Source organism: Pristiophorus japonicus, chromosome 15, assembly GCF_044704955.1.
Source record: "Pristiophorus japonicus isolate sPriJap1 chromosome 15, sPriJap1.hap1, whole genome shotgun sequence".
Lineage (NCBI taxonomy): Eukaryota > Metazoa > Chordata > Chondrichthyes > Pristiophoridae > Pristiophorus > Pristiophorus japonicus.
The window spans coordinates 24,324,061-24,348,526 of record NC_091991.1 but is presented as its reverse complement, the minus strand read 5'-3'; the positions used below and the strand labels follow the sequence as shown (position 1 = coordinate 24,348,526).

Genomic DNA, 24,466 nt, shown 5'->3' with positions numbered 1-24,466 from the left:
GATTGAAGGCCGATAAATTCCCAGGGCCTGATGGACTGCATCCCAGAGTACTTAAGGAGGTGGCCTTGGAAATAGCGGATGCATTGACAGTCATTTTCCAACATTCCATTGACTCTGGATCAGTTCCTATCGAGTGGAGAGTAGCCAATGTAACCCCACTTTTTAAAAAAGGAGGGAGAGAGAAAACAGGGAATTATAGACCGGTCAGCCTGACATCGGTAGTGGGTAAAATGATGGAATCAATGATTAAGGATGTCATAGCAGTGCATTTGGAAAGAGGTGACATGATAGGTCCAAGTCAGCATGGATTTGTGAAAGGGAAATCATGCTTGACAAATCTTCTGGAATTTTTTGAGGATGTTTCCAGTAGAGTGGACAAGGGAGAACTAGTTGATGTGGTATATTTGGACTTTCAGAAGGCTTTCGACAAGGTCCCACACAAGAGATTAATGTGCAAAGTTAAAGCACATGGGATTGGGGGTAGTGTGCTGACATGGATTGAGAACTGGTTGTCAGACAGGAAGCAAAGAGTAGGAGTAAATGGGGACTTTTCAGAATAGCAGGCAGTGACTAGTGGGGTACCGCAAGGTTCTGTGCTGGGGCCCCAGCTGTTTACACTGTACATTAATGATTTAGACGAGTGGATTAAATGTAGTATCTCCAAATTTGCGGATGACACTAAGTTGGGTGGCAGTGTGAGCTGCGAGGAGGATGCTATGAGGCTGCAGAGTGACTTGGATAGGTTAGGTGAGTGGGCAAATGCGTGGCAGATGAAGTATAATGTGGATAAATGTGAGGTTATCCACTTTGGTGGTAAAAACAGAGAGACAGACTATTATCTGAATGGTGACAGATTAGGAAAAGAGGAGGTGCAACGAGACCTGGGTGTCATGGTACATCAGTCATTGAAGGTTGGCATGCAGGTACAGCAGGCGGTTAAGAAAGCAAATGGCATGTTGGCCTTCATAGCGAGGGGATTTGAGTACAGGGGCAGGGAGGTGATGCTATTCACTGGAGTTCAGAAGAATGAGAGGGGACCTCATAGAAACGTTTAAAATTCTGATGGGTTTAGACAGGTTAGATGCAGGAAGAATGTTCCCAATGTTGGGGAAGTCCAGAACCAGGGGTCACAGTCTGAGGATAAGGGGTAAGCCATTTAGGACCGAGATGAGGAGAAACTTCTTCACCCAGAGAGTGGTGAACCTGTGGAATTCTCTACCACAGAAAGTAGTTGAGGCCAATTCACTAAATATATTCAAAAGGGAGTTAGATGAAGTCCTTACTACTCGGGGGATCAAGGGTTATGGCGAGAAAGCAGGAAGGGGGTACTGAAGTTTCATGTTCAGCCATGAACTCATTGAATGGCGGTGCAGGCTAGAAGGGCTGAATGGTCTGCTCCTGCACCTATTTTCTATGTTTCTATGTTTCTATGCTACAGTTGTACAGGGCCTTGGTGAGGCCACACCTGGAGTATTGTGTACAGTTTTGGTCTCCTAACCTGAGGAAGGACATTCTTGTTATTGAGGGAGTGCAACGAAGGTTCACCAGACTGATTCCCGGGATGGTGGGACTGACCTATCAAGAAAGACTGGATCAACTGGGCTTGTATTCACTGGAGTTCAGAAGAATGAGAGGGGACCTCATAGAAACGTTTAAAATTCTGATGGGTTTAGACAGGTTAGATGCAGGAAGAATGTTCCCAATGTTGGGGAAGTCCAGAACCAGGGGTCACAGTCTAAGGATAAGGGGTAAGCCATTTAGGACCGAGATGAGGAGAAACTTCTTCACCCAGAGAGTGGTGAATCTGTGGAATTCTCTACCACAGAAAGTTGTTGAGGCCAATTCACTAAATATATTCAAAACGAGTTAGATGAAGTCTTTTCTACTAGGGGGATCAAGGGGTATGGCGAGAAAGCAGGAATGGGGTACTGAAGTTGCATGTTCAGCCATGAACTCATTGAATGGCGGTGCAGGCTAGAAGGGCCGAATGGCCTACTCCTGCACCTATTTTCTATGTTTCTATGTTTCTATGAAAGAATTAAAAGAAAAACTTATATAGTACCTTTCATGGCCTCAGGACATCCCAAAATGCTTTCCAGCCCATGAAGTACTTTTAAAATCTTGTAATGTAGGAAACACGACAGGCAATTTGCACATTGCAAAGTCCCAAAATAGCAGTGAAATAAATGACCAGGGCATCTGGTCATTAGTTGAGAGATAAATGTTGGCCAGGACACTGTGTGAACTGCCCTGCTCTTCTTTGAATCATGCCATGGGATCTTTCATATCCACCTGAGAGGACAGAAGGGGACTCGGTTTAACGTCTCATCTGGAAGACAGCACCTCTAATAATGCAGCTCTCTCTGAGTGTTGCGCTGAAGTGTGTCAGCTTAGATTTTTGTGCTCAAGTCCCTGGAGAGGGGGCTTGAACCCACAACCTTCTGACTCAGAGATGAGAGTGCTGGCAACTGAGGCTGACAAAGCTGTGAGGCAAGGTGGCCAGAGAAAGGAGCTGAAGAGTATGACACAACCCTCATTTTGTATCTCCATCGTGCATCGCTACCTGGCTTGATTATAGAGAAATTTGTGCAATAAAAAGACTAAAACCCCAATTTTATCTCAAGGCAGGAATGGACGGTGTGGGGACCAAGTGGGCGATGGTGCGTTTGGCTCTTGGATGCTGAGGCACTGGGGATTTTAACCCCTGGGCCTCACTAACATGCTCCGATACTGGTTTCCACCTGAAGCTGGCTGGGATGATGTCATCGCTGGTGGGTGGAATGAAAAGTCATGATTGGCAAGGGGGGATCGAGGGGGAGAGGGGGATTGAGGGGGTTGATGGGCAGGGGCAGGGGCAGGGCAGGAGGGCAGTCAGGCTGCCGCCGGGGACCCTCAAAAATGGTCCCAAGCAAGGTAAGTCAGGAATGAAGGAAATTGTGAAAGTCTGCGAACGGGGGAAGTGTGGAAGTGTGGGGGGGGTGGGGCCGGGGGTGGGCGGGGGGGGGATGGTAGGGAAGCCCAGCGTGGGGGAGGCCCAATGTATCCTTGTGGGCACTGCTGCTCCCCCTGGCCCGTAAGGCAAGTTTAAAAAGTAAAATGTTTAACTTAGCTGGGCCATCTATGGCCAGGATCATGCCCCCTGCTAACTTCAGCTAGTGAGCTTAAGACCAAGGGACTTGTAGTCATGCCCGCAGTTAAAATAGTGCACGCATCCTGATGATGTAGTTTAAGGTAGGCCCTCGCTCCTCTGGTATGGGCGGCCTTGCAGCTTGGGGACATGTGTCATGTCGGGAACACGACCCAAACACCCCAGCCATTTTATCTTGCTTCACCAAAACGTTCTCACCGGGCCAGAGTGGGGGGGTGGGGATTAAAATCAAGCCTTAAAACACCTTGATAGAGATCAGTGACATGGTAATCAAGATGACACTGGTAACAGTTTATAAGTCTTTGTTCACACTGAACTTGTTTGTTTATTGCTTGCTTGATTCATTCATTCCTTAAAACAGATAGTAGCTTGTGGCTCAGAATACTTCTCCAGTGGCATCTTCAAGATAATCATTTTGTGTGTGAGAATATTAGAGAAACTAGACCTCAATGAAGTGTAAGGTACACTTCATACCCCAACATCCAAGAGTAACAATGGTCCAGAAATCTCAGGAGCAGCAGAACACGCCATGAGCGCTGTGAATTGAACGTTTTACCTCATCTATCAGATCGTATTATTTTGTGCCACAAATTGCTGGAAATGTAAATCGATAATAGCATGGCGACGTCATGACATTTGGGACCTCAAAAATGTTGGATTCGATGCATTATATCCTTAACTACAATATTCAACAGCATTACCATCATCGATTCTCCCACCATCAACATCCTGGGGATCACCATTGACCAGAAACATAACTGGACCAGCCACATAAATACTGGGCAACAAGAGCAGGTCAGAAGCTGGGTATTCTGCGGTGAGTGTCTCACCTCCAGACTCCCCAAAGCCTTTCCACTATCTATAAGGCACAAGTCAGGAGTGTGATGGAATAGTCTCCACTTGCCTGGATGAGTGCAGCTCCAACAACACTGAAGAAGTGCGACACCATTCAGGACAAAGTAGCCCGCTTGATTGGCACCCTATCCATCACCTTAAACATTCCCTCCCTCGTACCATGGCTGCAGTGTGTACCATCTACAAGATGCACTGCAGCAACTCGCCAAGGTTTCTTCGGCAACACCTCCCAAACCTGTGACCTTTACCACCTAGCAGCAGGCGCATGGGAACACCATCACCTGCAAGTACCCCTCCAAGTCACACACCATCCTGACTTGGAAATTCCTTCATCGTTGCTGGGTCAAAATGCTAGAACTCCCACTTTAACAGCACTGTGGGAGTACCTTTACCACACAGACTGCAGCGGTTCAAGAAGACGGCACAGCACCATCTTCTCAAGGGCAAATAGGGATGGGCAATAAATGCTGGCCTTGCCAGTGACGTCTGCATCCCATGATTGAATTTTAAAAAAATCAATGAAATTTAAGAAAAGAGAGAAACAGAGCGAATGCTGGAGAGAGAAACAGTGAATTAGAGTCAAAATAAATACTGAAAGATTAATAGAGAGGTAAAGAATGAATGGATTAAAAGAGAGAGAGAGAAAAAGAGACAGAAAGGAAATATAAGAAAAGTTTTACATTTAAAAACCTCTAGGAACAAGTTACTACCTGCGGAAGTGATATTCCACGGGGCCTCTAAGGTGGAGTGGCATGTCAGGGCCATAAATCAAGTCACTAAGAGTGTCCTTACAACGTGAATTAGCAGCCCTTAATGGCTGCAGCGAGACTAATTTGTATTAATGGCTCAAATCCAACAATTTCATGACACAATGGGGAAGCCCATGGTGAGATGACAATGTTTTCAGTTTGTCCAGCAACTTGTGGCGTTTCATAAATCATGGCGTATCTCTGCCACAAGTTGCTGGATTATTTACGCACTAATAATGGCGAGCGGCGTGAACTCAGTGTTATTTTTGCACTGATTGCTGGGCTAATATCATTAACTCTTGACTCATGGATAGCATTTCAATTAATGCAGCTATCCTTTCCCGCAATAGTTGTAATAATCTACTTTTATAAGTGCAATGCTTTAAAGGAAAATCTATTAGAGTATTGACTTTTGCTTGTGCAGGTACTGAAGCAGTTGTATAATAATAAAGAAAGGTAGTTTCCCAAAATAAGCCCATTAATATTATATGAAGAGGCAGATGCCAAAATTTCCCGATGCCCAAAACAAGGCGCACCTACCAGTTTCGATGTGTTCTGGCCATCCCATGCATTGGGGCAGCCTAGCCATCAAAATTCAGCACTTTGGGTATTTTTTTTGAGCGGTGCGGAAGTGGCCTCATCCTGGGGGCAGAATGTGGGCGGGGTGGAGTGGCCGTCACTAGCGGGGCGGAAGTGGGGGCAAGGCGGAGTAGCCAAGGCTGTCAGTCATCAGCGCCGCACTGATGACGTCATCGCGCCGACGCATCACAAAAGCTCTCCCCTTCAGTTAAAGGGGAGGGCTGCTACAAACTCTGCAGCCACTTTAGTGGCAAACACTGGGCCACCAGGGAGGGTTTCGGCCGGGCCAGCGGCCTGGCATACAAGAGGGGGTGCCAGGCTGCCTGTTGCCGGCCCGCGGCCATAATTGTCGGACCAATCTGGCAGTCGGCCGACAAAAAAAAAACATGCCGGCCGCGCAGTGTGCCCTCCCCTTTATGGGCAACTGGGCCACTGTTGTGTATGTAAATAAACAGACTACTTGAAACAGTAGTAGTGTAACTTACTGTGCCCTTTATAGCAACTCTCAAAATGGCGTCCCAAAACCAGCATGAACCAGAATGTTTACAGCAACTGTGAATAGCTCCTGCAAGGTCCTAATGCCCGTCTAATACGAGTTCGTGTAACAAACAAATAGAGTATGAACACAACATATTTCCCCTCTTCTGAAAAATTCAGTCTATGAACAGACAAAGTCCTTAAGATAGCCAAGCCGTGTTCTGATATGCTGAGACCAGCATGGAGCTTGCAGTGTTTGATCGAGGTTTTCGGTTGGGAAACAGAACGGTGCCTCTGTTCCATCCTGCTGGTCTGTTGGCCTGTGAGTTGGGATCAGCCTACGAGCGTTCCATCGAGTTCCATCATTGAGCTCGTAGGTGTGAGGGCTGAACTTTCGCCCGAAAGTGAAGATGCGAGCTTATGATTCCAGTTTGGGGGCTTACCTCCTACCCAATCTCCGTTCTTCAGTTGGGCCTTTTGAACGCATCATTTTGTGTCAGTGTACGACTTCGTTTTTCGTTGGCGTTCCGAAATCTGGGATGCAAGTGAGGTTATCTTCTCGCTAGGTTTGGTTGAGGGTTTGAGAATGTCCAGTACCAGCGAAGTTTCCACCCAATCATGAGCTCAGCGGGTGACTTCTCTGCTAGCGAGTGCTTTGTCGAATGGTATTTGCAGAGAATGGTTTGAACCGCTAACGTCGAATGTTTGGCCTGCTGCGATGTTGGCTTTCAAACCCTCTTTGATGACGCGGTTAAATCGCTCAACACCTCCGTCGCTTTGAGGTTGTACCGAGCAGTAAGGCGATGCTCAATAGCATAACGAGTGAGGAAATCCGTGAACTGGTCGGACACTAACTGTGGTCCAGTGTCAGTGATTGTGACCTCTGGGAGGCCCCACTTCGTGAACATACGCTACAGAATAGTGAAGATCGTTGATGAGGTCACTGAACTTGTAGCGATTTCTGGCCATTTGAAATGCAGGTCATGTACTACAACAAGGAAACGCTGGTGCTGTGGAGCTGCTTCAACTGGACCGAAGATATCCAACTGAAGTTGTTGCCATGGTCTTTGTGGCCATGGAATGGGCTTCATTGGCGCTGGTCGGATGTTTGTGGCCTTTTCGCTCAGACTGCATGCTTCGCAGTGTGAGACAAACGCCTCGATGCGAGTGTCAATCCCAGGCCACCATACTGAATCGCGACATCTCTGCTTCATGCGAACAATGCCAGGGTGTCCATCGTGTGCCAATGAGAGAACGCGCTGTTGAAGCGACTTGGGAATTACTGCTCTATTATCACGAGCTAGGCAGCCATCATTCCAAATGGAAAATTCATCGCAAAGTCTGTGGAATGTTTTCAGCTCTTCTGGAATTTGTTAGGTCACGCACTCTGGAGGAAGTGGCACATGTGCTGGAGAGTAACATCACTCTGTGATTCGGTTTTGAGTTCGTCGCAGGAGACAAGGTTTCTGATGGACTGAGTGATGATCGACGTGACATATGTATCATCGTCATCTGTGAACAACTCAACACCAGAGTCCGAAGCAGTGTCGAGCGGCTGAGCATGTCAGCATGTACTGTACATCAAAGTTATACTGATGAAGGCGATCTGACAACGGCTGATTCGCAGTGGTCTGTGCCCAGATCCAGTTGTAGCGAGTAGCGTAGTTAGCGCTTGATGATCCGTATGGAGGGTAAATTTCCTGCCATAGAGGTAGATGTGCCAGTGTTTACATGCATAGACGCAAACGAGTGCTTCGCGTTCCCGTGTAGAGTATTTACGTTCTGCAGATGAGAGAGGCGAAGGCTACTGGGCGTTTCAGGCTGTCAATCCATTGTGAGAACACAGCACCCATGGCGATGCCTGATGCATCCGTGGTAACGTACGTAGTGGCATTCGGATCAAAGTGTGCGAGGATAGGAGGGGATGTGATTTTCTCCTTAAGCATGGTGAGTGCCTGAGCCTGGGAATCTGTCCATTCTCAAGGAACGTCCTTGCACAGCAACTTGTGAAGTGGTTCAGCAATGTACGCATAGTGTGGGATGAAGTTCAGAAAGAAGTTGCTAGTGCTGAGGAATGATGAAAGTTCTTTGACGTTGGTAGCCTCCTGCATTCGCTGGATCACGTCAATGTTGTCGGCTTGACACCTTGCGCCGTGACTCTGTAGCCCAGAAAGTTTATTTCCCCAGCAGCGAATGTACACTTATCGGCATTAAGTGTAATGCTATGTGTAGCAAGTCTAACCATAACTGCGTGAAGTCGCTGGTCATGTTCTTCCATTGTCCATCCATGGACGACGATATCGTCAAGCAGATTGAGGGCTTCCTCTATGCCTGCTCGCACAGTAGTGACAATCTTTTAAAATGCACTTGGTGCAGAAGATAATCCGTAGGGCATGCATCGATACTGATCCAGGCCATCATGGGTTGTGAATGCCATGAGCAGTTTGCTGTCCTCTGCAAAGGGTATTTGCAGGTAACTGCGGCGCAAGTTGAGTTTCGTAAAAACTATTGAGCCGTGGAATTCTGAAGACACTTCGACGATTGTAGGAAGAGGGTACTTGTCGGGTCTGATTGCCTTGTTGACGGTCGATGCATAGGCAGATCTCTCCATTTTTACTCCAAGCAATGACTAAGTTCGAGATCCAGGGTGAGGAGTCGATGCTCTCAATGACTCCCTGAGATTCGACTTGTGTTAATTCTGCGGATACTTGGTCGTAAACCGCGAATGGGAGACGGCGAAGTCGCTGCGTAACCGGTTTGATGGAAGGGTCAACGTGGGGACGATGGCAGAATTTTGTTGTCGCTCCAAACACCGTGAAGATTGAGGGTTACTGCTGGTCAAAGTCACCGTGTACACAGGTGTGCCAGTTGGGTCGTAAACTTTGAACCTAAGCTTGTCAAAAAGGTCAACACCCATGAGGCTTCATCCCTTCGCGACATGAAAGGAAAAGTTCTCCAATATTATTTCCTTGTAGTATATCGGGACAGATATGACCCCGAGTAACTCAATTGGAGTTTGAGTACGCATGTAGAGTGGAAGTTGCGGGCTACAGTTGACAGTGCGTGGTGGGTTTTGTACACAGCCTCGCTCAATATGGAGACTTTGGCTCCAAGGCCAATGAGGAGGCAGATGGGCATGGCGTCAATGTTTACATCACAGTCCTTGAATTTGCCTGAACCGATGTGCGAAATGTCACTAACGGTGTAAATCATACTGCGTTCATCACTATCGGGGTTGTCCACATGTCGAATATGCTGCGATGAGCAACAAACTCTAGCAAAATGGTTCATTTTACCACATGCAGAGCATTTCTTCTCACGTACAGTGCAGTTTTTGTCCGAACAGTTAAAGCAGTGGAAGTTAGACCCACGATCCATAATAAGTGGCTTAGTATTAGCTCTGGATCTTGCTGTGATTTCCCCTTTGGACGAACGTCTTGCACATGGGCTGTAGCTGCAGTCTGCTGCACAGGGGGAGTGCTGATTTGATTCGGATGCCCAAATGAGTTGCTTTGTCCGATGTCAATTTGTCAACCTCCATTAGCAAGCATTCCTGAATGCAGGGGATCGTTGTTTTCTCAATAATTTGATCCCTGATCATTTCCTCTGTGAGTGCCCCAAAGTTACACGTAGCGGACAGTTCAGTTAATGAAATGATATGCTGTTTGATTGGTTCACCTTTCCCTTGCCCCCTTTGATGAAATTTGTATCTCTTCATCATGATACTTTTCTATGGCCCGAAATAGTTCCATGGGGCACTTACTGCTTTGTCGTAGGACTCCGTGTCTTTGATTTGGCCAAAGACGCGTTGGCCTTCGGTGCTGAGGCAGTGGATAAGTATTGCACGGCGATGAGCTGGTGTTACGTTGTCGCCATCTAACCCATTCGCCGTGATGTATGTAGAAAAACTGTTTATCCATCTCGGCCACGAAATTGGAGGGTCCCTGGGTGTGGAGAGGAAAGGCGAAAGGTGGGGTGGGGGTAGGAAGATTAATTTGATTCATCCTCATCACCAAATTATGTTGTGTACATAAATAACCAGACTAACTGAAACAGGAGTAGTGTAACCTACTGTATCCTTTATAGCAACTCTCAAAATGGTGTCCCATAACCAGCATGAACCAGAATTTTTACTGCAACTGTGAATAGCTCCCGCAGGGTCCTAATGCCTGTCTCGTGAGAGGTCTTGTAACAAACAAATAGAGTATGAACACAACAGCCGCCATGGCAAAGCGAGTGTACCGACAGCAAAAGCTGTCGGGGGCACCGATTGGCGGCGGAGCTGCTCCCATGGGGCAATACTGGGAAAGGGACAAATTCCCAAGGGGCAATTTCACGAGGGGGTCCCCGCCAGTCGAGTTGGTAAGAAGTCTGCGTGTGCAGGTCCCGGCGGGAAAACAGGCGGAGCAGTCCTGGACACCACTCCAAACCTGAGGTAGGGCAATTTACAAAATGGCGGCCCCTCCGCAGAGAGTTGGCAGCCATTCCGCACCGCCCTGTGGCCGCTGTCACTTTCAGGCAGTCACAGGCCTTATCAGAAGGGGAAATTTCAGCCCCGCAGTGTCTTGTGTTAGTTACACAAGGAATAACATTTATGTATTAACGGCAATAAAGTTGATGAGAAAAGATATTGGTAGCATGTATCTCCCTCACAGTTTTTCATTAAATGGTGCAGCTGTAACTTTCTAGCTGTGCTGAAAATGCAACTTATCAAAATAAAATCAGTTCCCTAATCGATTCTTGAAAACTCACGGCTGGGTACAGAGTATAAACTCCTGCCTCCCGTCTTGTGTCTCTGCCATACAGCCACTGATCAAGTGTCTGCGGGGGCAAACTGTTTTCAAGCATAGGGTTGCTATATTTGCTGATTACAAGAAACATGCGGGAATGTGCTGACAGCTCTGAGTTACTCTGTGACTTGATCTGCCTTCCTCGAGGCATTTTCTGAAGGTAAGTGTCTGATTGATTCAGAATTAGTGAATACAAGTTGAATAGCCACGATTCAGTACAACTTGCCACTGAAACATAAATAGAGATTAATGCAACTTTCTGTTCAAGTTGAATCTGAGTACAAACGACATCCAATTATAGTTGGCTAAAATCTGTACCTTGCTTTATGTCAAATATAATACTTACAGAGCACTGTGTTTTTAATGATAGCGATGTGAAGAAATGCTTCAAATAGCATTATTTTGTAAGCATTTTTAAAGGTCCCAGGTTATCTAGTTTCTTAGCAAATGTACCACAATAAACAAACCATTGGAGTGACTACCTCAATGAGCATTGATAACATTGGTTACTGCCTGGGCAGTTCCAGGCATTGCTTATTGACCCCAAATAGTTGTCAGGGTCACACAGAGGTTACATTTTTTAGGTGATGGTAAGTGTACTGGACAGTTTTACTCCAGTGATTTTGACTCACTGGCAATAGATTGTGCCACAATTAATGCCCATATTAATTCGATACTGCCAAATGAAATTAAGTAATTGTGAGCAAGTTGGGTCTAAAGCACGGAGGACCAGCATGGGGTGGACAGACCACTTAAGCATTTTGAACTATTAATTTCTACCTGCAGTGCAAAATAAATCATGGTAAGTTGGCAGATTTCTCATTGGCACTAGCAAGTTCTTAAAGAGAAATTCCTGGCCTGGTATTGAACTTCTGGAGAAAATAATTGTGGCTTACTGCTGGTTCATGTTCTTCCCCCTGTACTCTACAGATACTGCAAGAAGTCTAAAAGCATCTCCATCAGCAGTTGAATATATTTCTCAGAAGCTGAGGCACACACACGAGTTTACTGTTCTGATGACACTGAAGCAGGTCCATTATAACTCAGGAGTCTTCCTGTCGATTCATTACTCAGATAAGAGGTCAGTAGCACACCACATATTTCATTTGAAGGTTTCTCATTCTGTCTGTTTATCATAAGTACAGTAAAAGTGCGGTTAAAATTCATCCAAAGCTGCAGTTTATTTTCCAAAGAAAACAACATTTGGGATAATTACAAAATCAGTTAAATATTGCCTTTAAAAAAAAATTACAGTAGATCTTTTTATTTTCCCCACTCTGCCAGGAGGGAGCAGAGAGAGCACTGGGCATTGCAGTAACAATAGATCAGTTGACTTCAGAGCTTTGAGGGGAAAGAGAGTGTGTCGGCGGGTGGTATTCAGATTCAGAGAAAAAACTTCAAAGCTGCAAAGCCCTGCAGCTGTATTTTGTGTTCTACAAGTTGCCACTGCATTTTTAACTCCTAATTTTCTCCCCTTCTCTCCTGAAGGTGGTGAGTCAGGCTAGTGCATGATTCACAGGGGTAGTCAGTCCTCCAGTGCCCGACTGTTGTAATGTCCTTTAGGGAGGGAAATCTGCTGCTCTTACTCGGTCTGGCCTATATGTGACTCCAGATCCACAGCAATGTGGTTGACTCTTAACTGCCCTCTGAAATGGCCTAGCAAGCCACTTAGTTTCAAGAAGACGGCTCATCACCACCTTCTCAAGGGCAATTAGGGATGGGCAATAAATGCTGGCCTTGCCGGCAATGCCCACATCCCATGAACAAATAGTTAAAAAATATATATAAATGAAAAATCTTAACTGACTGAGTGAGGGACTTGGGTTTACATTCACAGCTAAAACTCCATGCGTCATGCTGATGTGTTTGTTGAAATTATCTAATGTTTTTTTACATTTGGAAACAAGAGCTGAATAACTGTCTAACTGGTTAGCATACTCCACTGATCCTTCAACATATGAACTGGAGGAAAATTCCGATTGAGTTCATATGATGTTTTTTGATGTCATCTCTTACAAGAACATTGCTGTCAGTTTTAATTTATGTTACAGGTGGAATCCTTCATTTACAGCATTAGATTATGCTACCACCATAGCAAAGCAAAAGCACCAGCAAATAGCCATGTAAAAGCTGATATCATTGAATTAATGAGACATTAGCATATTCGAAAGCAATGTCATATAAATAGGCTGGGGGCAAGTGATGAAATATTCATGATTACTGGCATGAGAAACAAAAGTATCTGCGAACTCTTTACCTTTTCTCATTAAATGAAAAACCAATAAAGATTTTTTCCAACAAGGTACCAAGCTTGTTTCCCAGTCTGTACTGAGTTATATAATCTCAGCTAAGAGAATGATGGAGATACTATAATTAGCCTCAATTTTCCATAGGTTAGGAAGAGAGGGGGGTGGAAACAGCCAGAATTTGCCCGTTTTGATTCATGTCCAGTGGCCCACAGATAGAAAGTGCACATGTGGATGTCAGTGAGGTAGGATCATTCCTGATACTCGGTCACCATTCCTGATACTAACTTTTTAATTCCAGATTTATTTAATTCACTAAATTTAAATTCCCCAGCTGCCGTGGTGGGATTTGAACTCTCATCTACCAGGATCATCCACCGGGAGCATTCACTAAATAAATGATTTCTGGATAGTGAGCTTATTTCAAACAATACAATCAAATAGATATTACTTTCCTCTCAACATCTTTTTCAGTCTTCGGATAATTTCCACAACAGATCCCAAAAAGTATAATTCCATTATTCAAATCAATTATGGTGCATGCTATTTTTGTTAAAGTTTAACATTAAAAGATGACATTTCGCTCATGTTGCATTACAATGATAATCTGCTTAGAGATTTGTGAATATTTATAATGGAAATCCATCTCTACACATTTTATTCCTGTTTTGTCACTGGCAGGAATTAGGGGTGCAGAGTGAAGGGCATGCAATTAATAGAATTCAATATTATGCAGTTCAGGTTCTGCTACAAAAACATGAAATCTCTAAAATGGATTGCATTTAAATAATAATAAGGCAGACCTGGGAATAATTACATAGGGAACAGTAGATACCTAGGATTGATTGCATAGACAATATTGGCTACCTATGAGTGATTGTATGGAAAATAATGGAAATCAAAAAGTCATTACATAGAGAATAATGAATATCTGGGATCGATCTCATAGAGAATAATGGATGTCTTGGCTCACTTACATATACAATAATGAATGTCTGGAATTGATTGCATACAGAATAATGGATACTTCACCGAGATTATTACATATAAAATAATGGAAATCCGAGAGTGATTACCGAGAGTATAATGGAAGTCCGAGAGTGATTACAAAGGGGATAATGGATATACGGAATTGATTTCACAGAGAATAATAGAAATCTGGTCATCGTTGCTTGGGGGTAGAAATTCCTTCGCACAGAAAATGGGGGAAATGCTTCTTTTTCTCTACAGTTAACAACCTACCAATTTCAATCACAGTAATCACACATTTCAAAGCCACGCATTCCCACAATTTCATCAGTGGGCCATTAATTATGGAAAAGAAAACAGGCATCCTCCCATTTTTCACTGAAAGAGGAATTTTCCCCAACCTGAGATTAAAGGTTACCTGGCTATAATTGCATCGCAATAGTCTCATGATGACTTCCATAATAAATCATTTGGTGCTTTGTAACTCATCTGGGATTAAGCTACTGCCTTGTAATCACTCTAGGGTGTCAATTATATTTAAAATAAATGTTCTATGGGGGAAGGGCTACTCAAAAGAATCTCTTCTGCACTGACAGCAGATAATTTGGCTGACAGTGACTCTGTGTTGTTGGAGTTTCGCACTAAAGATTTAATGATCATATCACTACACAATTGATAAAAGATTTTCAGTTCATTAAGGACATTTTAGGAACTGTATTCTTAGAATGTGATATTTAGTAAGAGCCATGAATTAATATGAAATTAAATGTGCCCGTGGGGCACTGTGGCTTTAAGTACTGATGAGCATGCAGTCTTAATCCCATGAATAAGAGTGTGTAGGATCATTTGTAAGCATTAGTCAGGGTAGTAGTGAGATAGACAACTGATTCACTGATATACATTAGAGTCATGGCACAAAGCGGCCTTGGGTCAAATGTGCTTCATGACTTTCATGTCCTTCCTGACACAATATACTGTTGAATGTTAGCCTTTATATTACTGGGAGAAATCTCCAAGGATTCACCAGATGACATTTTATGCTGGTAAAATTCCAGATTAAAACCAGCATAGAATCTGTTGTTTAGTCTAATTGTGTGATGCTTTACTGTCATAATAGCTATATTGTCAGAGATTGGGTTGACTCAACAGTGGGGCAATCCCAGCATAGCATTTGTTATGTAAATTAACATTTCAGATCGAAGGCTAAATATAGCAAGTTGATGCCAATGGTGGAGTTTTAGTATTAGCATCTCTTTTTTGTTTCCTGTAGGCCAGGAGGAGCAGGAGCAGTCACCCGACCCCCCACTCCCAAACCACTTACCCGACTGCCCGGAACCGTTCCTTCAAGTCCCCAGCGGTTGACTCCCAAGATCCTGGCTCTGCTCATTGGCCTACTAACTCTTCCCATCATGTTCAGGCGGGAGACTGACTACCATAGGAACTTAGGAACGGGTTGGCCATTTAGCCCCTCGAGCCTGTTCCTCCATTCAAAGAGATCATACCTGATCTGTGATCCACGTCCATATACTCGCCTTTGCCTCATATCCTTTAATACCTTTGATTAACAAAAATCTATCAATATCAGATTTAAAATTAACAATCGACCTAGCACCAACTGCTGTTTGCAGAAGAGTATTCCAAACTTCTACCAACCTGAGAGGTCCGAAATCCATTGCTCTACCGCCCACTACCGTCCACAACCGCTGAGCTACCGGACAAAAATCCCAGTTTGGTGGAAAAAACTGATGGACCGCCAACCTACTGCCCAGCTACTGCCTGCCGAGAAATTAATCGGAGAAGTACCGCTGGCGGTAGTCCATACTGTCTGCCCATGGTAAAATCACCCAAAACACAAGTTTCATCATTAGGATCCTGTTACCGCCCGCCAGAAAGACCGTTCTGACAAAGGTGGTCTTACCTGGATCTTGTGCGGACGGTACGGACAATGGAGCTGAGCCGTACAGAACTGTAGAAACATAGAAACATAGAAAATAGGTGCAGGAGTAGGCCATTCGGCCCTTCGAGCCTGCACCACCATTCAATAAGATCATGGCTGATCATTCACCTCAGTACATCCAAGTTTAGATTTTATTCACTGTTGCAATATTTTTCCCTCAGAAAAACATGATAAATTGAAGTTAATATGGTCTGTTCAAGGGCATGTGTGGGGTAGAAAGCTGACATCAGCTCCCAATTACAGTAAAGGCTCCATGGACTTGTGGTATAATGGTCTTGACACAACTGCATACAGAAGAGATTTAATCACACCCTGTGAGTCTCCAGAGGTAATGAGCTCATGTGAAAGCATATAGCCAATAATAAAATCCTGTACGTTTCTCTTAGAATGCTAGGATGAAATTTTGACAAGAATAAGAACATAAGAACATAAGAAATAGATCATGGCTGATCTGATCATGGACTCAGCTCCACTTCCCCGCCCGCTCCCCATAATCCCTTATCCCCTTATTAATTTCAGAAACTGTCTATTTCTGTCTTAAATTTATTCAATGCCCCAGTTTCCATAGCTCTCTGAGGCAGCGAATTCCATAGATTTACAACCCTCTGAGAGAAGAAATTTCTCCTCATCTCTGTTTTAAATGGGCGGCCCCTTATTCTAAGATCATGCCCTCTAGTTCCAGTCTCCCCTATCAGTGGAAACATCCTCTCTGCATCCACCTTGTCAAGCCCCCTCATAATCCTATACGTTTCGATAAGATCACCTCTCATTCTTCTGAATTCCAGTGAGTAGAGGCCCAAACTACTCAACCTTTCCTCATAAGTCAACCCCCTCATCCCCGGAATCAACCGAGTGAACCTTCTCTGCACTGCCTCCAAAGCAAGTACATCCTTTCATAAATATGGAAACCAAAACTGCACGCAGTATTCCAGGTGTGGCCTCACCAATACCTTATATAGCTGTAGTAAGAAAATTTGCTCAAATACAGAAGTTGCAAATATATATATATATATATTCCACTGTTATAATTTGATTCAATAACATGTAATGTCAGGGGTGGGGTTCTTCGATCTGTTAGCTCAAAAATTGTACACTCAAATGCGAACCATAATGTCTGGCCTCCAAGTTCTGGAACTATCTGTCAATCAAAGCCACCTGTCTTGGATTGGTTATCCTTTCTTAGCTAAATGCACTACTGTCAGAACCCATTAAAAAGTAGCTTCATAACTGTAAGGCAAAAAAAACATCCTTGTTGTGAAAGGCAGATGTCTCCCTACCAAAATTACGCTTGTATCATCCTCTACCATTGTAATTTTTATATCCTTCCTCATTAGTGACAGTCGCACCATTGCTTTGTTGTAGTTATTAGTTAAAAAAATGAGTAAAATAAAAATCCTCATTCTCTTGAAAGAATCAGCTTCCACCACAGAATGGCAGGTACAGAATAAACAGCACACTCACATACCAGAAACCAGATTCATGGCTTGAAAATCATTATAAAAAGATATAGGCCCCAAGTTTCGGACTCAGTTGCTCCTGATTTTTAGGAGCAACTGGTGTAGAACGGAGTATCTTAGAAATCGGAATCCTCGTCATTTAGTTTGCTCCAGTTCTAGTCAGTTAGAACAGTTTCACTTTGGAACAGAATTTTTTTTTCAAAAGGGGGCGTGTCCGGCCACTTACGCCTGTTTTCAAAGTTTCGGCAGTGAAAACTTACTCCAAACTAACTTAGAATGGAGTAAGTGAAGATTTTTGTACGCTCGAAAAAACCTTGTCTACACTTTAGAAAATCAGGCGTAGGTTACAAATCAGGCGTAGGGAATGGTAGGGGGGAGGGTTTTAAAGGGAAGTTTACAAACATTAAACACTTCAGTTTTACAAATAAAGAGACATCATCAATAATAAATGATAAATACATCAATAAATCAACCAATAAATCAATCAAAAAAAATTAATAAGAAATAATTTTTTTTTTAAATCAATAAATAAAACATTTTCTACTTACCGACTGCAGCACCGGGAGCCCTCCAACAGCGTGCTGGGATGCCCCCCCCCCCCAGTGTGTCTCTATCAGTGTCTCTATCTCTCTGTCTGTCTGTGTGTGTCTCTCATTCTCTGTCTGTCAGTGTCTGTGTTTCTGACAGCGAGGGGAGGGGGAGGAGGGGGGTAGAGGGAGAGAGAGGGGGGAGCAGAGGGAGGGAAGGGGGAGGGATGGGGAGAAGGGGGAGGGATGGGGGAGGGATGGGGAGAAGGGGGGAGGGGGAGAAGGGGATAAAGGGGAGAAGGGGGAGAAAGGAGATGGGGGAAAGGAGATGGGGGGGAAGATTGGGGGGGAGGAGAAGGAGATGGGGGGGGAAGGAGATGGGGGGGGAGGAGATGGGGGGGGGGGGAGGAGATTGGGGGGGGGAAAGGAGAAGGGGGAGGGAGGCTGAACGGACCGGGCCCGAGACTTCGGGCAGGGCCCGTCCCCAGCACCAGATTTACAGGTAGGTGGCATTGGGTCGGGTCGGGGGGTTGGTGGGAGGGAGGTCGGTTTGGTTCGGGTCGGGGGGAGGGAGGGAGGGAGAGGGAGGTCAGGCCGGGGAGAGGGAGGTCAGGTCGGATCCAGTCCGGGGGCGGGGGCGGGGGGAGCGGGAGTCGGGTCGGATCCAGTCGGGTGGGGGGGGGGGGCGCGATCCGGGAGTCGGGTCGGGTCCAGTCGGGGGGGGGGAGCGGGAGTCGGGTCGGGTCGGGTCTGGGGGGGGGGAGCGGGAGCGGGAGTTGGGTCGGGTCCGGGGGGGGGAGGAGCGGGAGCGGGAGTCGGGTCGGGTCCAGTCGTGGGGGGGGGGAGGGGAAGCGGGGGTCGGGTCCGGTCCAGAGGCGGGAAGCGGGAGTCGAGTCGGGTCGGGTGGAAGCAGGAGCTGGCCGTGGGAGGAGCCTTATTCATGCAGCCCCAGTGAGCCCATTCGGCCAGGGCTAGGGGCTACGTGCTTCGGGCCCCTCCCACACAGTTTCGGGCGCCTGGAGCTATTGCACTTGCGCGCCCACTGTAGCGCGCATGTGCAGAGGTCCCAGCACTGTTTTCAGCGCAGGGACCTGGCTCCGCCCCCGACAGCTCCTGCTGCGCTGCGCCGAGGGCCAGAGGACCTGCAGGGAGGTGGAGAATACAGAGGTTTTTTTTAGGTGCACTTTGTGGCGCGAAAAACGGGCGTCCAGGTCGGGACTGCGCCGTTCTAGGCGCGGCTCGAAACTTGGGCCCCTAGAGGGCAGATGAGGGGTGAAAATCAGTCAGAGAGTTATCGGGATCTGGAACGCACTGCCCAAAAAGGTGGTGGATGCTGATGATTCTGTCAACAAAACAAAATCCCAAATTTCGCGCATGCACAATACACGGCCTCCGATCTTTCCCGAGTCGAGAGGCCTGCACCTACCACCGACTCCCGCTACGACCGCTGCCTACTGCTCCTGCCGAGAAAACCGGGATGAATCTACCGCCCAATTGGCCCCAGCGGTAGCGGGTGCTAAAAAAGCAAGGACCGCTCGGGTAACGCTGAGAACTGGGCAGGGCGGCAGTTGACCAATTTTGGGGCCTTTGTGTGTAGAGGTGTTTCCTCACATCACTCCAGAAAAGTCTGACTCTAATTTTTAGGTTATGTCCCTAGACTTCCTAACCAGTGAAAATAGTTTATCTCTGTCTACCCCATTAGTTCCCCTTGATATCTTGAAAATTTCAATCAAATCACCGCTTAACCGTCTAAATTTCAGGAAATACAACCCTAGTTTGTGTAATCTCTCCTTGTAATTTAACCCTTGGAGTCTGGGTATTATTCTACTAAATCTACGTTGTACCGCCTCCAAGATCAGTACATCCTTCCGAAGGTGTGGGGCCCAGAACTGAACACAGTACTACAAGTGTGGTCTAACCAGGGCTTTGTATAGCTATAGCATAACTTACACCCCCTTGTATTCTAGTCCTCTAGATAAAAAGGCCAGAATTCCATTAGCCTTTTTGATTATTTTCTGAACCTGTCCAGCATGTAAATGAGTCCCTGGAGTTAAAATCACCCAAGCCCCACTATGGTTCACTGCACGCCTTGGACCCTACCCACATGACTCATGGCAGGAGTTAAAATCTAGGCATAGTTCTTTGGTTCCTGCCACAATCTTCGTACTCTTGCCACTGATTTCATCCTTCTCCCTAGCCACTGCCTCAGGCTGAAGCAGATTGCTCATAACCTCAGCATCCTGTCCGACCCTGAGCTGAGGTTCTGACACCATATTCTTTCCATCATAGAAACCATGTACATCCAGCCGCATAACATTACCCGCCTCAGGTCCTAACTCATCCCATCCACCACTGAATCTCTCACCTACACACTCAATTATTCCAGCGATGTCCTGGCTGGCCTTTCATCCTCCGTCCTCCATAAACTTTAGCTCATCTAACACTCTGCTATCTGCATCCTAACCCTCATTAAATTCTGCACACCAATTACCTCTGTCCTTGCTGACCTACGCTGGCTCTCAGTCTCCCAACACCTCAAATTTGACATTCTCATCTGTGTGTAAACCCCTCCAATGACCTTTCCACTCCCTATCTCTGTATCCTTCTCAATCCCTACAAACTCCAATCCTCAGACTCTGGCCTCTTGTCCTTCCTTCCCTCCCACCCTATCTTGGGTGGCCTTCAGCCACTTGGGGCCCCATGCTTGGAAATTCTTTCCCTAAACGCTACTGCTTTTCCACCTCCTACTTCTCTTTAAAGGCCCGCTTTAATGCCCCTGTGACCAAATATTTTGTTGCTCCTCCCAATGTTTCCTTCTGTGGCTCACCATTTGGTTTTCCTTGTGCATCTATGCAACTTGAAATTATTTTTACATTAAAGGCACTATATAAGTTGCTGGTGCCATTTTACTGGTGCCACTTATGCAGCAACAGAAGCACGAGGAAAGGATCCAACAAACCTTTTGTTAACCCTTCAATTTTTTTTGTTATTATTGAGAAACCAGGATAAAGAGCAAGTAAACACTGGAGTTAAAAAGAGTGGAAGGGAAGATATGGTTAATCAGGATTTAGTGATTGCACGATGCCAGGCTTAAATTTTAAAAAAAATCTAAGGGCTGTTGGAGAACAGAAAGACTGCAGCAGATAAGGGGGGAAAATTCGATTGGATAATGAGGAGCCCTAAAGGGTTTGCAGCCGTGAGCATTAGCGCCACTCGGAAAATTCAGAGTGCTGGTACCAGCGGCACTGATGAGTATCGGCCGGTATCGACATGGTAGCAACATTTGGTTTGCGCGGCACCTGTAGCGCCCCCTAGTGACACCGCCAGAGAAAGCTGGCATGCAGAGCTGTCTCGGGGCGCTAAGGGAAGGAATGACTGCATGAGGTAAGTGTGATTGATATATATTTTTTGGCAATTTAACTTTATTTGGAGCGAGTAATGTATAGGGAATGTTTTTTGTGTTTTTTGTTTCGATTTTTTTTTTGCAGGGAGGTCTCTCTTCGGGCGCTATGAAGCCGGCTCTTTAGCACGGGATATTCAGTTGCCCACCCGGCCTAGCACCCTAAGAGAAGCGTGGATGGTTCCCTTAGCGCTCTACTCCACTGTCAGGGCTATACTACTGAATTTTATGGCTCCCGTCACTAACCATTTCCGGCGCTAAATTTAGCAACCACTTGACATTAGCACCTTAAGAATCTCCAACCGAATTTCCAGTCCAAGGAGTCTTGGGAAAGAATGTGTTACAATAAGAGATTGTGTGGTCAGTCCTGATTTCAACACCGTGAATGAATTCTATAGTTTTATCGATTTTACATTAAGAATGCTATTTTTTTCCAGGTACCTGGAGGTGGAGAGTAGTGGCCATCGGAATGAAGTGCGTTTTCATTACCGATCTGGGAGCCATCGGTCCCACACAGAGGTGTTTCCATATGCTTTGGCTGATGGCCAGTGGCATCGAGTTGCCTTAGTCGTTAGTGCATCCCACTTGATTTTATATGTGGACTGTAACAAGTAAGTAATGTCCTGAATCACTAAAGATGCTCTTCAGGGACTGATGAGGAAAGTGGTGTAGTTAGAATGCTCATTCTGTGGTTGCACAGTGAGTTAATGGTAATTGCACCACACCGAACCCAAGACTAATTGCCATTGTCATTGAAGGCAAATCGGCAATTGGTTCAATTTTCCAGCATACCCTACTGTCATTAATTAAACATTATTATTACAGATTATCCATTTTCCCCTAAAGTGGTCAATTCCACATTGAATTGGAATGGAAAGAATCAGTCCAAATTGTCCCACTAAGGACAACCAAAGCAAATGCAGATGGCTAATTGCAGTCAGCCCCATCTCTACGATATGAACTATACTATTTACAAAGAGTCTGCTAAATAAGCATCCTTCTTGGGGAAATAGGACATCCTTGTAACTGTTTTTTGTTTATTCTTGAATGATGCAGAATGCAGGCAAGGGCTAATTTCTTGCCCATCCTTAGTTGGCCTGAGAAGCTGGTAGTCGGCCTTCTCCTTGACCTCTGCAGTCCTTGTGCTGCTGGTGTTGCCACTATGGTGTCAGGATTTTGAGCCAGGAATGGCAGCATATGTCCAAGTCAGGATGGTATGTGACTGGGAAGCCACAATGTTCCCATGATCTTGCTTATTAGTGGTAGAGGTCGGAGTCTGGGAAGCATTTTTGAAGTAAGCTTGGTGAGTTGTATGTCTCTGCTATGATTATAACCAAATTTAAATTATTAAAAGCATTGTAAAAATGTCTGAAAAATTAAACTATGGCCCTTCACTTAGATTTCTCAAATGTTATAAAAAGCTTTTCTTAAAGTCCTATTGATCATTTAAAATACATCATCCTGTCCAAAACACTAATTTAGCTCCTGCCATTTGTAATATTTTGTCTGATTTAACTCTGAAGTAATGAGATATTACAAACGTTTGAAGGAGTTCTTAGAATATGGTAATGTGCCTTCAGTTTTTGAAGAAGGACTTGAAAATTGGAATGTTTTCACATGGGATGAAAAAGGCTCAAAAGACACGTAATAGAGGTTTTTAATTTTTAAAATTATGAAAGCTGTTGAGAGAGTAAAAAGTGAAAAATAGTTTCAACTGATTGGAGAATCAGGATTAATGGGGCATAAACCCAAGGTGGGTGAATCGCCTCCGAGCTTTTCCTCCTCTGCTGCAGTGGAAACCCTGTAGAAGGATTTACGACAAACTCCCGTCAAAATCATGGTGACAGAATGGGAGAAGCCCCAAGGAAATTTACCCTCAATATTAACATTAGACAAACAGGGAGGAAGTTTGAAGAAATTTTTCACAAATGGTATTAGAAAATGGAGGGACAAATTTTCATCTTCACCACATGGGCGGTAATCTGGAATAGTGGGTAGTCTGCCCGTTATAGAATCCGCCTGATTTTTATTTTATGGAATCAAGGCCGGACAGATTCTATAGTGGGCGGGTGATTCACTCCACCAGATTACTGCTCATGGAATGTTTTACCTCAAGAATCTTTGGAGGCAGAGATTATAACATAATTCAAAAGGGAATTGGATAAGTGTTTGTAGAGGAAAAATGCAAAATGATATGGGGAAAATGTAGGAAAATGAGATTGGAGTAGGGGGCTCCATGTGAAGATCTTGCACTGACACAGGCGTGATCCATTCAACAGTCCCCTCTGGCGCTGCACGTTTTATGATTGTGAGTCACACGGTACTATTTGTGATCTATTTAGTACTTTCAGGGGTTATTTTGGTGAAAGGGTGAAAACAGGCGCTAATTGGGTGCTGTGCTAATAAGACACGCCTGTTTGAAAGTCTGGTTTTACCACACAATTTTGATCCTAATTGCTGATTTCCATAATTTAAACTTGCCTGGAGGTGCTAAAACAGACACCTGTAAGTTTAGCACTCAAACGCTGATTAGAAGCAATTTCCGTGGAGCAGTATATGTGGGCTCCTCACAATCACTTCCACTGAAGATGTGGAGTGCTCTGGCTGACACTAACGGCGTGTTTCAGGATGGCTCAGGGATCGAGGGAGAGTGTGCACAGGTTCTCAGACGCGGCACTGGAGGTCCTGGGGGAGGAGATCCAGAGGAGGTCTCTCCTGTACATGCAGAGGAGAAGGAGTCTACCTGTCCCTCCTGTCCCTCTCCCCTGCAGCAGCTGGTGCTGCTCTGCCTGGCCTTGTCCTCCTCCCATTCCTCCTACAGACCAAGGAGTCCCCTAGCAAGATACCCATGACCAAGCACTCCCTTCCTCCTGGTGAATCCTATAAGGTGTCCAATGGGATAGTGTAGCACAGCACTTACTCTTTTTAGGTGAAGTCCTCAGAGAATTTCTGCAATAAATGTTGATAGAGTGTTAGTGAAGTCTTGACGAAGTGTCCCAGAAAGTCTCCTGATATGTTTCAAAAGTCCTCTTCAAACCTCCAGCAATAAGTGAACAGTGAAAACTGAGTATAGTTTTAAGTAGCGCTCAAAATTCTCAGCAACTTCTTATTTACTCCTATTCAGGTGGTCGCTGTTATTAGAGGGCGTTAGTTCAAGTGCTAGCCACTTTAATGAAAGTTAGCAGGGAATTTAATTGACAATCAGCCCCTTAATGATCCACCGGGCGGCTTCTGCTAGCACGCACCTCAACTCCTTTACCAAAATGATATCTTGCGCTAAATGTGGGCTAAATCAGAGATTCAGCTCAAGAC

General features: G+C 45.2%; 1 protein-coding gene and 1 long non-coding RNA gene across 2 annotated transcripts in view; one reads left to right on the top strand and one right to left on the bottom strand.

The window, feature by feature from the left end:
* LOC139280649 (protein kinase C-binding protein NELL2-like) overlaps positions 1-24,466 on the top strand; it is a 290,626-nt gene that overhangs the window by 32,719 nt on the left and 233,441 nt on the right. The window contains exons 3-4 of the mRNA XM_070900237.1: positions 11,529-11,679; positions 21,592-21,765. Coding sequence (XP_070756338.1) covers positions 11,529-11,679; positions 21,592-21,765 — 325 coding nt within the window. The remainder of the gene's footprint in view (positions 1-11,528; positions 11,680-21,591; positions 21,766-24,466) is intronic.
* The window catches only part of LOC139280650 (uncharacterized), a 275,728-nt gene that overhangs the window by 101,332 nt on the left and 149,930 nt on the right, over positions 1-24,466 (bottom strand). The gene's annotated exons all lie outside the window — the stretch shown is intronic.